General features: G+C 41.9%; 1 protein-coding gene across 1 annotated transcript in view; it reads right to left on the reverse strand.

The window, feature by feature from the left end:
- The window catches only part of ITPKA (inositol-trisphosphate 3-kinase A), a 201,458-nt gene that overhangs the window by 56,515 nt on the left and 126,579 nt on the right, over window positions 1-18,364 (reverse strand). Inside the window, exon 3 of the mRNA XM_082275020.1 lies at window positions 3,718-3,931. Within this exon, the coding sequence (XP_082131146.1) occupies window positions 3,718-3,931 (214 nt within the window). The remainder of the gene's footprint in view (window positions 1-3,717; window positions 3,932-18,364) is intronic.

Raw genomic sequence — 18,364 nt, forward strand, 5'->3', positions numbered from 1 at the left:
CTGATCAGAGGGGTATCCATTCCCCTGGGTATTCTGCCCAAAATAGGGGAAGGGGGTTAATTGACCATTTTGTTGGGAACTTGTCATCTGATTGTTAGGCCGTGACTGAGCTCGCTCCCTTTCATAGGGGTGATTGGTTATGTACCTTTCCGGTTCAGGGGGGTTATAAGTCAGAGGGGTAAACCTGTTGGAAACAGGCAAAGCATTACTTTGTGCCATCGCCTGAGATGGACGTCCTCTTCCTCTCCCTCTCCCACGTCCTCTACCTCGTCCCCGACCATTTAAATGGGCAGGTTGAGGATGGGGCGTAAAGGTTCGCATAGTATTTGAGGCTCCAGGTATTGGAGTATCCGGGGTCTCCACCGGGGTAACCACCTTTAGGTGCCAAGGAATCCTCATTAGCCTGTTCCCTTTGTTTGGTCACCTGCCACTTGAACACATTCCCTGATTGATAATCACCAAGATCCCTATTAAATTTTTTCTTTTTTTTATTTCTCTGTTCACTTTCCTCTTTTTCTAAATGTTTTTTCAGGGCTTCCGATTTAGTTTTATACTCGTCCTTCTCCTTAAAGGCCACCAACTTTTCTTTAATTAAATTAATGTCCTCATCCAATTTTTTCAGCTTATGTCTTTTGTTAGACAACATAAAATTCAGCAAGCTGATCCCAGCATTGTTGAAAAATAAAAGCCAATCGTTGGTATTAGTACAATCACTTTGTGGAAATACCTCCCACCTCAGGCTCCTGGGAACCATGCCATCGGCAACATACCTCTCAAAGAAGGCAATGTCCCAATTCGCATGGAGCTCAGCCGTCATGAGGTTTTTCAGTCGCAAGAATAATCCCCCTATATCATCTAGGGTTCCATCTATAGGAGTGAACACCCCTTCAGCATTGATAACATGTTTGGACCGAAATTCGAAGATATCCATGATGTTAGATGAAATAACCAATTTCACAATAAAGTGAAAATATAAAAGCAGCAGCACCTAATAAAATTCCTTATTAAAGACTATAAAACATGTAATTGCTGCGCTAAGATATAATAAAAATAATAATAAATATGCGAAAAGCAGCCAACACAAATCTTTGGAACAGAAAGATCAATAATAATAAAAAATACAAATGTGGCGCTAATCTGGTAGCTAAAATCAAAGAAATGTCCTTGATAAGCGTGGGTGAAAAAGCAACAGTTCAAAATCTTTCTCGTGTATCAACAAAAAGACTTTCACAAAGAAGGGAAGAAATGTGAAGATCCTCAGCATGGGAAACCACCACCAGGCACCCGCACACACTGATCCTTACCAGATCGCATTGACCCTCATCACAAAGGTCAAAAAACGCCCATGGTACAAGCACTGGAAAGCCGGGATCATTCACTCCTCCTCCTTTAAAATCTTCCACCAAACGGACAATCCTTAGGTCCTTACAGGGTCCCCATGTGAGGAAACAAAATACCAACACATAGTGTACACTGCTAATGAAGTTTATTGCTCCCCAAGGAAAATAAGTAAACTTACAAGATAGCCGCACTTAGAGAGCGTTGCTTTATCCACCTCCGAACGGTCGGGTGCTCGCGCATCCCACCAAAAATATGGCCGCCGTGTCTCTTCCTGGTGTGGCGTGCGTCGCCACAGGCTCCACCCGACGCGTTTCGTCAGAGTTGACGTCGTCTAGGGGTGTGGTCCTGCGGCGTCAGCGCCATATATATAGGATCGAGACGGGCGGAAGTAGTTCAATCCACCAACAACCGGAAATGGCCTGCTTGCGCTCCACCACCCGGATGTGGGAATTTTCAGAGCGGAACATAGAGGCACAATACCCCCAACATTCCAATCACCACATAACATGGGATTGAATCGCGCAAAAAAGAGAAAAAAAGGCTTTTACTAGTTAGACTTCAATGGCGTTAGTTCTCACCATTAAAAGTCAACACGCCAATTAGTCGGAGAACACAGCGCCATCTGGTGGTCGCAATTCAGACCACAGGAGGGGGAAAAAAACAACAATCTCTTCACATTGCGGAAAAAAACCCAAATATAAAAACAACATAAAATACATCAAATTAAAACAGTTGAAAAAACTGGAAAAACTAAAAAATGAGGACATTTCTTAAATCTACCCAAAATAGGTCACAGCACAATATCCACAAACTGGGGAACACAGTAATGGGACCATGTTAGGAATTGTTGATATACGCATTCAGATCCCATTCTATGTTCAGACCCAATGGGGTATAGGACTTAAGCCTATATATCCAGCTGGTTTCTAGCTTGGATACCCCCCGGGTCATATTACTACCTCTCCAGTTTTTGGTGAATCTGTCTATCCCAAGGAAGATGGTTCCCTTTGGATCCCTTTGATGACACTGATCATAGTGTCTCGAGACACTATGTTTCGGGAACCCCTTGACTATGTTGGCCACATGCTCCTTGAGTCTGACGTGGAGCTCCCTTATGGTGCGGCCAACATAGTCAAGCCCGCAAGGGCACCACCGCAAGTGGCCACCAGCCACTTTAGTTGGCCAGCTCACTGTTATAGGACTGTGATCTCAGCACTATTACTTCACGGGCATCATTTATCACTGGACTTTCTCCTTGCAATTTTGCACATATTATCATCTTGCACTTTTATATATCTATTTTATATTTTATATATATTTATTTATCCAATTTTAGAGTTTTTTCAGTATTTGCACTTTATGAATTTGCACCTTTGCATTTATGCATTTTGCACTGTATACATGTTATATTTACTTACATCTTTGTGATCTTATTCACTGTTTAGCACTATATTTATTTATTTAATTATCTATTTAAATAATTGCGCAACACTATTTATCCAATTAATAAGTGGGCTGTATCTGTCATTACGCAGCTTTTAATGAAAAATGTGTGAGAAGCTTACAGTGTACAGTGAAATTAGAGTAAGGAACCTTCAGTAAAGCTCTATTCACACTTCATGTAGTGGAAAAGTGAATACCTGCTCAGGTTTTTTTTGCAGGTTTTTTGCATGTTGTACATAGGGCACTGCCCAATGCACGCCAGAGAATCTCTAAAACCTTTTTGGGCCTGGAATGTCTCACATTTGCCTAACGGCAAAACACATCTTCTAACTGCATTCAGGGTGCCATTAACAATTAATGGCACAGCAAGCGCGATGCATGTTTCCTGTGCATTTTGCTGCATGTTCAGGAAACTCCAAGTGTGAATGCAGCCTATAGGATAGGAGCCTGTGGAACTGTTCAAGGTAGAAGATAAGGCTGAAGTTTAGCTTTGACTTAGGTAGAATCCTAACAGGGATAGAATCCAGGACTCTGTGCTGGGCTGTCATGAGATATATTATCACAAAAAAAAACATTTTGAAAAGTTGTGCTGTATATTAAATTAGATGGTATAAATGGAAAATTGTAAATTGAAGTAATTTTTGACAAGTAGGTACACTATATCTTTGTAGATGAGACCTCAATGAGTCATAATCATAACTGTCTTCCCTTAACTGTACTTACTATGGTGATCATAAAGTGGATTATTTGTGGCCTTGCTTTATACAATATTCAGTGACTCTGCTATTCACAGACAAGTCTTTAAAATGTCATTGTGTGGGCAGAAAGAGGATACGGTAGAGAAGTTGATAATAACACATATAACAAATTAGCTAAACATGTATCAAGAACAGTCAGCAAGCAGAAGTGAAAAAGGCTTTAACAGGCTCCCACCTGATCCCCATTTTACAGTCCATTACACATGGCTCATCAAAGTTGTTGAGAAGGTCATCTAACTGAATGTAACTTTCTTCGTCTCTCTCTGTCACTCCGTGGTAGGTGGGAACACAGGAGGCCAGAATATCATTCATCAGCAGCTCAAAGCAATTCTTCTCATTTTCAGAATAACGTTTTAAAATGGTCCCCCCTGCTGCTGCTTTAAAGCTCCCTAGAAAAGAATATTTAAAATAAAGAGTTAGTTGGACATCACAAATGCCAGATGTAATGATGCATGTATTTTACATGGTTTGCCATCTTTACAAAGTGCCTACTAATATCAACAATAAAAAAAACATTTAAATCTCTTTACAGTATGTTGTGTTCAGCGATCCATCTCTCTCGCCCTAACACAGCAAGTAGCAGGAGAAGGCAGATTTTTATGATAATGCAGTGCTTTTGCAACATTGGTTTGTCAGGTAATCACTGTCAAATGATAACAGCATTAGTTGTAGGTCTGTGTTCAGCTCCCAACTCCCTAAAGTGGACCTGAACTTAATCTTTGTAGATTTGCAGCTAGATACCAGTGTAATTATGACTCAATAGTTCCCTGTAAAATTTAACTTTTGTCTTGTTTTCCCCTTGAAAAATACCAGTGCACTTCCTGGTGTGTGAAGGTGCCTGGACGCTGCTGCATACCCCCCAAAATTTCCAAGATAGGAAAGAGCGACCCCTACTAAAAAAAAGTATAGTCAAAGCTATTCTGACTACACTTCTCCAGGGGATCACAGGAGTGCAGTTCATTCTGCACTTCTGTGACCCGTTTTCAGCTGACAGCAGGCTAAAGTCCGCTGTCATCTGATGCCACTCCAGGCTCAGGAAAGATCCCAACTTTACAGTTAGGATTCAGCCAGATTTGGGCAGCCAGCTGAGCCACTGAGAGCCTGGGGAAGCCACTCCCTCCCTCTCCACAGCCTGCTGCTTCAGTGAGTGAAGACTAAGGACTGAGCAATCAGTGGTCTTTGATCGCTCAGTTCTCAGTCTTAGAAGCGGCAAGGGACAGATGCTAAACCCATCACTTTGAGGACTCCTTGTTCTTCTTCACGGGCAGCCAGCTGAGCCACTGAGAGCCTGGGGAAGCCACTCCCTCCCTCTTCACAGCCTGCTGCTTCAGTGAGTGAAGTCTAAGGACTGAGCAATCAGTGGTCTTTGATCGCTCAGTTCTCAGTCTTAGAAGCGGCAGGGGACAGATGCATGTAATCCCAGACAGACTCGATAATGTTGAGTTTAGGGCTTTGTGGAGGCTAAACCATCACTTTCAGGACTCCTTGTTCTTCTTCACGCTGGAGATAGTTCTTAATGACATTGGCTGTATGTTTATGTTCGTTGTTCTGCAGCAGAAAAAAATTAGGACCAATCACACACCTCCCTGTTGGTATGGCATGATGGACAAATATCTGCCTGTATTTGTCAGAATTCAGCACACCATAAAAAATCTACCTGCTGAGTTCCTACAAAAACTGTGTGTAAGTACAGTATACCTAGAAGAACTGATGCTGTTTTGAAGGCAAAGGGTGGTGGTCACACCAAATATTGATTTTATTTGGATTTTTCTTCTGTTCATTTACTTTCCATTTTGTTAATTGATAAAAAAATAAATTTTTACTTTTTCTGAAAGCATTCACAACAGCATTTTTCACACCTGCCCAAAACATTTTCACAGTACTTTATATAGCTTGTTGTGCTTTGATCAGCACTTGCAGCTACTGTATAATCAGCTTTAGCGAAAGAACCAGAGAAAGACCGTTTTCTCTCCAGTGATCAAACTGTACATTGTAACTTTGCTGCAGCTCACAAGGGTGAGTTGTGCGAGACAACATTAAAATTAGGTTTTGGAGATATTTTTATAATTATAAGGAAATTGTATTTTTAATGCTGAACTCCAGAAATTCCACAACTTTGTAAAATGTGCTGCATTATTAGGCGTTAGGTGTATGTCACCTCATGGACTTATCACTTGAATGTACATCTGACAGTTTTATGGAACCCCTGGGAGGACAGCTATCACTACACTTCCAGAACACCAATGCTGAACCTTCTGATCTCAGCTACTTCAGCTGCAGAGTCGCATGCAGCTGTTGTACCCACCACTTCCCTCCTCCTGCCCAAAAACAGATAGCTTTGTATTATGTGAATCCATTCACAAAATACAAAGGCTTCTGTGAATGGGCAGCAAAGGGGAGGGGTGGGCAGAGATGCTGGTGTGTGAGAAGGCAGTGTTTCCCCTGTAAAAAATACATTTGTGCCTTTGTTTTAATACAGCACACTACAAAATATGATGAGTGCATTACTGTGGGTTGTGGAGGTACATTGAAATGGCTACATGAATTATAAATATTCAGTTTTCTACCCTCCCAAACAAATAGAACAAAAAAAAAAAAAAAAGAAACAAGAAAAAATGTTTGTATTGGTGAAATATATATTTGTTGCAGAAAAATCCTGCAAGACTGACTCAAACCATACATTATCAAATGAGAGAATTGCCCAAGGCTACATGTTAACCCAAAAAAGTATTACTTTCATATTGCAGTTTTCCTTTGATCTCACTTTCATCCACAACCAAACATAACATATTCACTTAGGGCACAGGAGGTAAACGGCATTTATATCTTTAAAATGGAAAAAAAAAAAAAATAAATAAAACACCTTGTCGTGAATACACTGTAATTGTTTTTTCAGCAAATCCATTTTCTAACCAAAATCAGTCTCTGAGCTGTGCAAACACCCCCCCCCCCCCCCACCCATGTACATTTAACACTGACAAATAAGGATATAAGAAATAACTGCAAAGGAAAAGAACCAGGGAGAAGGTGAGTTTTGTAGCCAAACCGTTTTTTTTTTTTTTTTATTTCTTCTAGCTGGGGCACCATTTTTATTCATGTAGCTTGGGCTTTAAATGTAATGAGCAGCACTCATGCTTCTACCTATGGTAGTAATAGCACAACAAAAAAGTCAAGGATGTAACATTTTGCTAAGGCAAACTATAGATTGATTTTCTTCTCTTCTACCACGGGTGTAAAGAAAGAAAATTGCTCAATTCCCCCATCAACATAATCAGTGTTGATGGGGGAATTAGGAAATGCCTCCCACAGCGCTATTGTATTCCGCCAGCAGGGGGGCTACAGAGAGCGCTCCCGGATGGCAGAATACAATGATTACTGCTAATGGCTACAGCCACTGGCTGTAATCGCATGTGAAAAAAATCCAAGAGGCTTGTTGTATCCAAGTCATCGATGGATCAATTAGGGTACATTCAGCCTGCCCATAAAAGGATTGAAATTCGGATGGTCCCTGCAGAACCGGACAAATTTCAATCTGTGTATGGCCATCTTAAGAACCCAGCAACAGAAACCAGGATATTCACATAATCTTCCAATAGAAGGCCTTCACTTCACAACGCCTTCACTTCCTTGTTCAAGAGCCAGCAAATTGCAGATGACTCTACAAGCATTTTTTAAAAAGGAATGTATAGTGTTTTGTTTTTACCTTCTTTATTATGTCCGGGACTAAAAATTAAATCTTAAAATTATTTTTAAGTTTTGTAGCCAGATACATTTGAATTATTGAATATCAATTATGGATGTCTATTTCCAGGGGGCTGGTAAGGCTCTAGGTTATGAATGCATTTTCTAGGTTATCAGGCCAGTTGTAACTGCTTTGACAATAAAAGTCTGTTGTTTACAAAGGGCAGCAGCTCATGTTCAAATTCCACAATCAGAGAGAGACAATCTGAAAGCAGTCAGTTACTGCTTTGCCTTCTCTTGAGCAAACATAAAATGCACTGGATATTGGTACAATGGGTGGACCCTGTGTTAAATATTTATATGTAAAATAAACATTCATACACCTTGCAAACAATATATATCTATATCATCAAAATATAACAAAACAAAGTTAACAATGTAAAATAAAGTCTCCCCTTTGTGAGTCTGATATGCCTGTCTTATATCTACATTAAAAAAATGTTCAAAACAGTTTCCAACCTCCTCTAAACTCTGACCACTTTACTGGAGTGTAGGGGATGAACCCCACACCTACAGGAGATGAACACTATCCCGATGCCACCAAGGGCACCTTGGAGTTATGGAGAATTCCCATCATTCCCATAGTAAGGTTTCCTGTAAGGTTGTTGATGTCAGGTTTGTGGTGCCGCACGAAAAAGTTTGCCATTCTGGGAGATTATGGCACATATCTACAAAAGGGGGCATCATAGCAGAGAGCACTCTTTTCAGCAATCATATTCTTCAAAAAAATATAAGCAGTTGTAACGAATAGTGTCCTGTCCTTGAAAAAGGTCAAGAATATAGTTATTTTTAATGTCACTGATTTGAATCAGATTGTTTGTTCCTGGATTCCATGGCTTGGTGTAGATTAATTGCTTGGTTTCCTAAGCAAGATTTGTAGCAGAGAGTAAATCATTAACCACTAGCCAAGGTTACTAATATGAAATGCCAGATGCTTCCTAATGCTATTTTATCTGTATTAAACCCCAAACCTACACCTAGACACGGAGCAAAACAATGGAACTGATATCAAGTGTGTCTTGTCTAAAATGACAGGCAAATTCCATGAAAAAACAGAGAATCACAATGTTTTCTACAATCTGATGGATGAGCCAGACAGCATTAGTTTATTTCTATCTAATCTTATCAACTAAATGACAGATTAAGATCCCTCACTCACGAGAAATGTGGCAAAATAGTAATAACAATGTCACTGAAGACAGGCGGAGTAATGCCAGCTAGGATTTTGTCACCTTCAGCCCATGAATAGGCTGGTGTTTACTCTGTTTATGCACTGGAAAAACTAGGACTACATTGTCCCAAGGCTGCACTGTTGGTAATCCAGCCCAATGTTTAGTGTTCTCCCAACTTGGAGGAAAGGTACATGCTTAAAGCGGAACTTTACCCATAACATTTAGCAAAGAATATACATTCTACATTATCCACAAAACAAGGGAAATCTTGTTCGTTTGGAGAGTTTGGCAAAGGGTTGTGCAGCAAGCGTCCACCTTCAGCGAGTGAATGGTACTCGCTGAAGGTGGACGCTTGCTGCACAACCCTTTGCCAAACTCTCCAAACGAACAAGATTTCCCTTGTTTTGTGGATTTCAGCTGCCCCCAGTCAGCCTCACAGCTGATGGGCGCACTTAACTGGAGGATGCTCTTATAAATAGTTCTATTTCTTAAATTATCGACTCTCCCTAAAGAAGCACTCAAATGCAGCGATGAGACCCACCCAGCCATCTGTTTTTAACTTCATTGGCAGGCATATATTCTAAACAGTTACACGGCAGATTCTACCGCTGCTTTAAGGTTGCCCCTGAAGAAGGAGTTGTGACTTATATCTTTGAAACGCGTTGGACACTTACCTCAATAGAGCGGTATCCTTCTGTCCATTTGACTGTATGAATTATACCAAGCTTGCCAATTGTTTTTAACCATTTATATTTGTATATGTTATCATTATTTTTCAATAAAACTATCATTATTATATTATTTTGTGTCCATTTTCGTGCCTTAAAAGTCCCACCCCAAGGGGAATTTCCATTTTGATGTTGCATCAAGAAGAAAGCAAGAGGTGTTACGGATAACAAGTGCCGTGTTTTGACATAATGTCTAAAGACCCTCTAACAGAGAGGAAGATTTAGCTTAAAGCGGAGTTCCAGTCTGGGAAAAAATAAATAAAAATTCAGCAGCTACAAATACTGTAGCTGCTGATTTTTAATATAAGCACACTTACCTGTCAAGGGAGCCTGCGATGTCGGCACCCCAAGCCGATTACTCCATCGGGTCCGGGTGCAGGCGTCGGCATTGCTAGCAAGGCAAACTATCAGAGATGCTTTTAGGCTTCACAGATGGTTTCCTACTGCAAATGCGTGAGTTGCGCGGCGCTTTCTGAATGGTCCATTGTCTTCTGGGACACACAGAGGTCCTCGAAGGCAGCAGGGAGGAAGGAGGAGGGCATGATACAATCGCGGAAAAGACGCACTTCGCCGCAGCGACATTGGACAGAGGTCCAGAAGAAAAAGAGCAGAAAAGGTACCAAAAAGTAAAAAAGAAAAAAAAAAAAAAAGAGTTATCTTTTTGCCTCGATCTCTGTTTTAATTAGAACAAGCACAAAAGAAAGCTAAAGCACAGTAAGTAGTCCTAATGAGCTCATCCTCCCTTAAAAGGTGTAACAGGTTTCAGGTGGGATAGGCCTATTTATTGCCACCCTTATTCTGTAAATGGTTTTATCTCAGCACTTGTTCAATAGGCATGCTGACTACATTTTCAGATAGAAACTGCCACTAAAGGCAGAATCTATTGTGCATTAAAGAAAACAAAATAATGCAGCTTTAAAGCCCATTCACATTAGCGCGACTTGTCAGGAGACTTGTCAGCCTGACACGTCGCGGTATGTCGCGGTCCATTGAGTAGTACAGGACCCGTTCTAATAGGAGCGACACAAGTCACTCCGACTTAGAAAAAGGGTCCTGTGCTACTTTGGAGCGACTTGCATAGACTTCCATTATGTGAAGTCTCTGCAAGTCGCGCCGAAGTCGCGGTGCACATCGGTGCACGCGACTTCACAAGTCGCCCCCCGAAGTCGTGTCGCCTCAATGTGAATGGGCTCTAATAGTTACAAAAATGCCTGGACACACCTGCAGACAGTTCCTGGAGATGATGATATGACATGAGATAAGAGGATGTTTTTCTTGAGTTCTGCCTTTCTTTTTTAAAGGAGAAGTTCCCCTTTAGGAACATGTAACAGGTTCCGCCCATATTCAGGGTGGAACATGTAACATGTTTCTACTTTCGCAGCCGCTTCCTGATCAAAGCCCTCCTTTGACAACAGGGAGGGGGATCTTTTCTGCCTGCGTCTGCTGTTACTATTGGAAAACCGAGCAGACATCAGGGGCTCCGCCAACATGGGCGTGTCACTCATTCACTGAGTTCTGTGAATGAATTAACTACAAGTACTGACATCCTTTGTGGTTGATGACATGCAGTTCTCAATGAACTACCAGGGTGCGGTTGAGAGCTCTAGGTACTTCTTTGATTCTTGTCTTTGTGAGACACAATGTACAGGCCGACAGGTTACACTGACAGTTTGTAGGAGTCCTGCATGGCACCGGCAATCTGCGGATCATAAGTGCAATGCTTTCCAGGCTCCTAGAGAAAAATAATAAATGCACATTTTTTTTACCTGCAAAAAATGTTTTTTTTTTTTTTTAAAGTGAACCTCTCTTTTAATGCGATTATGCTTTCATTATTCATGTGACAAAACATTAATGGTAGCAGTAGTAGTGTTTTTTCCCTTATTGTTTTCGTTCTTTGTTGTTCTCTTAGTTAGGGTGGGCTGTGCAGAGAGCTTCCATAATGAATCCTGAAGATTATTTGCCAATATAGAAGAAGAAGACACAGTGTAAGAAAAGCATACTGTACAATAAAGTGATACTAAAGTCTCGTTTTTTTTTTCTGGTTAAAAATAATAAACATGTTATGCTTACCTTCTCTGTGTAATGGTTTTGCACAGAGCAGTCCAGATCCTCCTCTTCTCTGGTCCCACGCTGGTGCTCCTGGCCCCTCCCTTCTGCTGAGTGACCCCACAGCAAGCTGCTTGCTATATGGGGCACCCGAGCAGAGCCGCTGCTCTGTGTGTCTATTAAAGAGGTTGTAAACTCACATTTTTTTTTCACCCTGCAAGAAAAAGACATAATGAGCTAGTATGCATCGCATACTAGCTCATTATGCAATACTTACCTTAGAACAAGCCCCCGCCGTGCCGCTCACTCACCTCTATGACGGGCGACATGTCCAGTCGCCCGTCTTCCGGGATCGCGGCATCCGGCCATCTAATTGGCCGGAGCCGTGGTGACGTCACTCCCGCGCACGCGCGCGAGAGCCGACAGTCACGGCACAGGACTCTGAAGGAACGGCACGAGCGACCGTTCCTTGAGAGCGCATGCGCCAGTGACGTTACTGGCTGCATGTAAGGTAAATATCTCCTAAACGGTACATGTTTAGGAGATATTTACAGTACCTATAGGTAAGTCTTATCATAGGCTTACCTATAGGTACAAGTTGTAGAGGAGGGTTTACTTCCTCTTTAAAGCGGTAGTATCCCGCTTTCTGACACTTTTACCTACAGGTGAGCCTATAATAAGGCTTACCTGTAGGTACAAATAATATCTCCTAAACCGGCATGGTTTAGGAGATATTTACAGTGCATGCAGCCGCTCGTGCGAGCGGTGCATGCGCTCTGAAGGTCCGGGGGGACCTTCAATTAGTTTGCCGGGAGCTTGCGGGAGTGACGTCATCGCGGCTCCGGCCAATCATCGCGCCGGAGCCATCTCTTCCGGCCAATCACCGCGCCGGAGCCGCCGAACCCGGAAGAGACGGCAAGGGATCATGGCAGCGCCCGCAGCGATGTCCGGGTCGGGGCTTCGATCTAAGGTAAGTTATACATAATGGGCTAGTATGCAATGCATACTAGCTCATTATGCCTTTGTCTTGCAGGTTTTTTTTTTTTTAGGGTTTACAACCGCTTTAAGACACAGAGCCATGGTCAGCCCCCCCTCTCCATCTCCTCATTGGCTCACTGACTTTGATTGAAAGTTGCTGTGTTTCAGCCAATCAGGAGGGAGAGCCCCGGACAGCTAAGTCTTTTGTGCAACATCGTTGGATTGAGACGGGCTCAGGTAAGTGTTAGGAGGGCTGCTAAACACAGAATGTTTTTTATCTTAATGCAAAGAATTTGGAAGCACTTTAGGAATATAATGAATGAGTACATGTGACCTCTTTTTCTGCATGCCTTCCGTTATCTATTTACTCGGCCCCCAGTCTGGTCATATTTTCACATGCAACAGCTACTTCTAAAGTTTCATTTCTTTGAGGATGTGAAAATCAGGTCTGCTCTGTTTAAGCAGATGGAACACAATAGCAAATAGACTCTTCAATCTGCAAAGTTTTGCCTCAGAGCTTAGTGAATACGATGAAGCGCCGCTGACTTCCAGCATCCAATCACGAGTGAATTGTTTTTTTGTTTTGTTTTCTTTGCACGATTAGGTATTCTTTTCAGAATAAAACTTCACCACATGCACCAAGTTCTGGGCAAATTCCCTTGCATAGTAAACAGCATGTTTGCCTTCAGTAAATCAACTCCAATGTCATCAATGCAACCCTAGGTAAACTTTAACACATTGTCCAATATACCAAACGACATGCTGCCTGATGCATAAACTATGACTTTCATAATACAGGATTAGTTACATGCGTCACAAATGAAGTCATACTTGTAAATTATGTTACCACTCCTGGGAATTCATAAAGTTTAGAAATGATCAAAATGATCATTTAAAATTCATAAGTACATTGTAACTCATTAATGACATTTCAGGAAAAATCCAAGATGTTTCAAACAAAGACTCAATGACAATGCCATTAAAATATCAAAAATTCTGCAGAGGCTGCAAGGATCCAAGCCAAAAGATAATTGTAATTATGAAATATCACTTTCCCAAGCAACCTACTGTGCAGATGAATGTGTATGTAAACTAATAATAAACTTCCCTTTGCTCCCTGTTTGTCTGTCATTAAAAGAAAATGGGCAGGGCTGACACCACTCAGTCCACAAAAATGCTGCATGTTGTCAGCCCACAATAGGGAATTAAAGAAGAATGCTCACCAGTAGGTAAAAGGGTTGGAATCCAGCACATCTATATAGAAGCACAATTTATAGCCTTGCAGTGCTGGTCCATGAAGTAAGCATGTTCTCCCAGTGTATGCTTTGGTGTTCTGGGTTCTAGCCAAGACCCCCCAAAAATACTGATAATGTAATAGGCTTCCACATAAATAGGCCCTACTGTGCACCACTCTGTGTGCATGTCTGTGGTTGATAGCAAACCTGACATAGCTTAATCTTATCAGAATGAATACCTTACATTACCTTTGTTATGGTTCAGTAAAGAAATTCCACTGTACAAAACCAATCTGCCAGTAATGGCATAGGAGGATACTACAAGCAGCTTTTATCTAGCTTCTTTTTTTTTTTTTTTTCCTTCTGCCTCCTTAAAGCCCTGTTCACAACCAAGTGTATTTCAGTTCATAAATCTCTGAAGTCTCAAAATGCCCAACAAGCAAAATCCCATTCATTTCAATGGCCCCTGTTCCCATCTGAGCGTTTTGTCTCCTGAAGCAAAACGCCTGAAGCTCAAAAAAGTACACAAGCTTATTTTGTGGCAGATTACAAGCGTTTTTGTTATATGTCAATGCCTGCCTCCAAACACCTGAAAAAAACGCCCGAAAAAAGCCCAAAAAAATGCCTGAAAACGATACGCTCAGGTGTGAATTGAGCCTAAAGCCCTGTTCACACCTGAGAGTTTTTCAGCTCGTAAAACGCTCATCACTGAAGTAATAAAACGCCCAACAAGCAAAATCCCATTCAATTCAATGGCCTCTGTTCACATACGAGAGTTTTGTCACCTGAGGAAGAACGCCTGAAGCTCAAAAAAAGTACATGAGCTTCTTTTTTTGCAGATTACAAGCGTTTTTGTTAGTTGTCAATGCCTGCCTCCAAACACCTGCAAAAAAAAACGCCTGAAAAAAGCCCCAAAAAAACGCCTGAAAATGATACGCTCAGGTGTGAATGGAGCCTAAAGCCCTGTTCACACCCGAGAGTTTTTCAGCTCGTAAAACGCTCATCACTGAAGTCATAAAACGCCCAACAAGCAAAATCCCATTAAATTCAATGGCCTCTGTTCACATACAAGAGTTTTGTCACCTGAGGAAGAACGCCTGAAGCTCAAAAAAAGTACATGAGCTTCTTTTTTGGCAGATTACAAGCGTTTTTGTTAGTTGTAAATGCCTGCCTCCAAACACCTGAAAAAACGCCTGAAAAAAGCCCAAAAAAAACATCTAAAAAAAGCCCAAAGAAACGCCTGAAAAAAGCACATAGAAACACCTGAAAACGATACGCTCAGGTGTGAATGGAGCCTAACTGTCTGTAAAATGACATCATGCCATGTTTTTCTGATTTATTGTTACATAGACAATTCCACAGACATTTCTGTGAGTGGAAATACTAGCTGCATCTTCGAATACTGGCCTTTGATAGGGGACAATGCACCCCAAGCTTTGGTTCGTTTCACCAGCTAATCTAAAAAGATGAAATAACCCATGGGTGTTGAGAGTTTACAGATTGCTTTTGCGCCCAACCCTCCCATCTCCAGGATAAGATGCAATCTAGTTGCTTCTGCCTTCCCTCTCCACATAGATGGGAAAACACGGGGGTTCTCAGGATGCAGTAGTGCATGTTTGTACAATGATTTTTGATAGTTTATCATCCAGATTCAAGAATCTAGAGTCTGTACCTCTGGTTTGATCCAACAATGTGGAGAAATTAAGTGTCATTTAGCTCTGCACAACACAAAAGATAAATTGATGCACAATGCATATGTTTTCATCTGCTAGACACAAAAATAGACATTTTAGAGTTTTAGCTCTCAAAAGGTAAAAGGACTTGGAAAGAGATCTGAGCAGATCAGTTTAAAAGAAGTGTACAAAGAAGATTATATTTCTCCCAATGTCTAAATAAAGTATATAAAAAAATTACCTGAACTTAAAGACTTTGTTTCACAGACTGCCATCACACATTTTGCTGTGCTGAATGGACTTTTTCATGGTACTTTTACACAGGAGGACATTGACAACGCCTGGCGGGTGTTGTGTTGCTTTAAGGACGCTTTATGGTGCGCCAGAAAGCGCCTTATCCACCAGAGGGAGAGGATGTCCATTGAGGACTGTCGCAGACTGGTTCACAGTCTGCTCAGAGACTATAACCTGATGGATCTCATGGAGGAAGAGGAGGTCTGAAGATTTCCCCTTCCCCCACTCTCCCTTGTGTGTCTTTGTCCATTCAATAAAGCTTCGGGCCTGTGATTTCATTCCCCTCCCCTTACCCCTCTCTCCCACCCCCCCATCACACCTGTTGCTTTTTTGAAATGTTACAGTATTGATTCAGTTTGAGTAACATAACGTATAGACAATGTTATTTAGTTTCATGCTTCAGGGGTATTGCGGCGTCATGCATGATGTGATGGCTCGGGGTACCCTTACTCCGCACAACACATCAGGCATCATACCGCAGAATGAATGTATGTGATTGAATGTATTTATTAGTATGACCGGAAATGTATTGTAATGTAGTGTATTTATGCGCTGCGTCGCAGTACAGGGGAGAATGTACCCCGACAAAAGTATTGTTTTTTGTATATCTTTTATGCAAATAAAGATTACATTTTCAACCAAAAAAAAAAAAAAATTATATAAAAAAACGAATTAAATAGGAAGGTTTCCATTATGGAGCAAGGTTTTTCTATTTCATATTCCGGATACCCTGATCGTGCACTGGTCTTGACCTCTATTACAGAGTATGAGTTACTTTAGGACTCCCAAAAGGTAGACAGATGTCAGCACAGAGCAATCATGTCACCTCTTGTAAATTTGGGCAAGAATAGTACTTGCCCTTTTTTTTTTTTTAAAGAGAAGTTATTTATATTTTTCAGCAATGTTTCAAGGGTGGACAAATTGGCATAGAAATCAGTCGATTTTTAAATTATTCAAACACTCCAACCAAAAGCAATAGTTAAACTGTAGGTTGAGTATAGTAGGCTGAGTATTCACTTTGCTTCGAACGCTTGACAATTCCAGAGCCAAGGCCTCCCTGTAGCCGTTCCTGGCTCTGTTTCTGCCCACCTTGCACATATGAGTGCTCCCACCTACCTTGGGGTGTTTCCATTCCCTCTGTTTCATTTCCCATAATCTAAATTAAATTATAGATCTAGCAGAAGGACATTCCCCTGGCAACATTAGGTTTGAGGAAATCCGGTGAAGCGATCATTTCACAGAAGGTCCACAGAAGATATTATTAACCACAAGGTTATTTAACTTCCCAACCTTTACCAAATACTGAATCATCAGTTTTGGGTAAACTGAACTTTTAAACTGAATCATTCAGTATGCAAAAAGAATCATACTTTTGGTTATTTCAGGTGTAATCGAAGAGCACACAGATCACGGTTTTCTTCTCTGACTTAAAGTTTTTTTTAAAAGTTCACACACCTTTAACATTCAAATTTCAAAGTCTCAGCAGCCAAAAAAAGCTCTGGCACGGGACAAGAGTTTAGCTCTGCAAAGTCGAGAAGAAGCGGGGCTGGTGCAAGGATTTTTGACACCCTAGGCAAAACTTGATTGTGCTGCCCCCCCGACTCCACCCCCTTTGCTCTGCCCATGAGTGTGGTATGCTTATTGTGGAAGGATTCAAGAGCGCGTTTCGTACATAGTGCAAGGTTCAGGGGTGCATTTCATACAAGATGCAAGGTTCAGAAATGCATTGTACAGGGTGCAAGGTTCAGTAGTGCGTTTTGTACAGGGTGCAAGGTTCAGGAGTGCGTTTTGTACAGGGTGCAAGGTTCAGGAGTGCGTTTCATACAGGGTGAAAGGTTCAGGAGTGCGTTTCATACAGGGTGCAAGGTTCAGGAGTGCGTTTCGTACAGGGTGCAAGGTTCAGGAGTGCGTTTCGTACAGGGTGCAAGGTTCAGGAGTGCGTTGTACAGGGTGCAAGGTTCAGGAGTGCGTTGTACAGGGTGCAAGGTTCAGGAGTGCGTTTCTTAGAGAGTGCACGGTTCAGAAGTGCATTGTACAGAGTGCAGGTTCAGGAATGCATTGTACAGGGTGCACGGTTCAGGAATTTGTTAAACTGCAAAGACACCAATGAATTAAACATAGCACACTTATGGCACTTTTCCATTTTTGCAAATACCGGCTCGGCTCTACTCGGCCCGGTTTGCTTTTCCACTGCTGGTACCGCATGGTATAGTGTCGGAACGGTTCGATACGGTACGGTATGGTTTGCTTTTCCACTAAAGTAGTACTAAAGTTAAGTGGGTGGGATAACAACGGGGTGGGTGGGATTCTCTGACCAATCAGTGGCTAGTAGTGACTGCATGCAAAGGATTGCGGGATATGGTACCAGTTTGGTACCTGTTGGAACCACAATCGAGTAGGTACTGTTTTTTCAGAGCCGTACCGTACCGTACCGTTCGGTTCCATGCAGTGGAAAAGCAAACCTATACCGTACCGTACCGAACCATTTCGACCCTATACCATGCGGTACCAGCAGTGGAAAAGCACAAAAGCGTGCCGAACCGGTACGGTTCCATGCAGTGGAAAAGCGCCATTACATCCTAAAATCTTGATTAGCAGCATACAGGAGCCGAGGGAAGAATGCAGGCATCAGATAGATAATAAAAAAGAGCCTATAGCTGGACATTCAGCAGAGTATAAACATCTATCCAGCACACCCAGGATTTGGTAGGCAAGCCAGCGGGGCATACAGCCGCAATGAGAGTGAGTGTGAGTCCATGACTGGAGCTGTCAAATCGAAGCTCTGATGTAGGGAAGGGTGTGGCCAAAATGTGGGGCTCTGCCCCTTTGTCCTCTGCATAGACAAAACAGTCGGCATTTATACATTGGTGGGCGGGGAAGAAGGTGGCAGGGGGCGGGACCAACTACTGCATGTGCACCCATAGCTCTGTATAATCAACTTGAATTATACACAGC

This window comes from Pelophylax lessonae (genome assembly GCF_965119305.1).
Source record: "Pelophylax lessonae genome assembly, chromosome: 13".
Taxonomy (NCBI): Eukaryota; Metazoa; Chordata; class Amphibia; order Anura; family Ranidae; genus Pelophylax; species Pelophylax lessonae.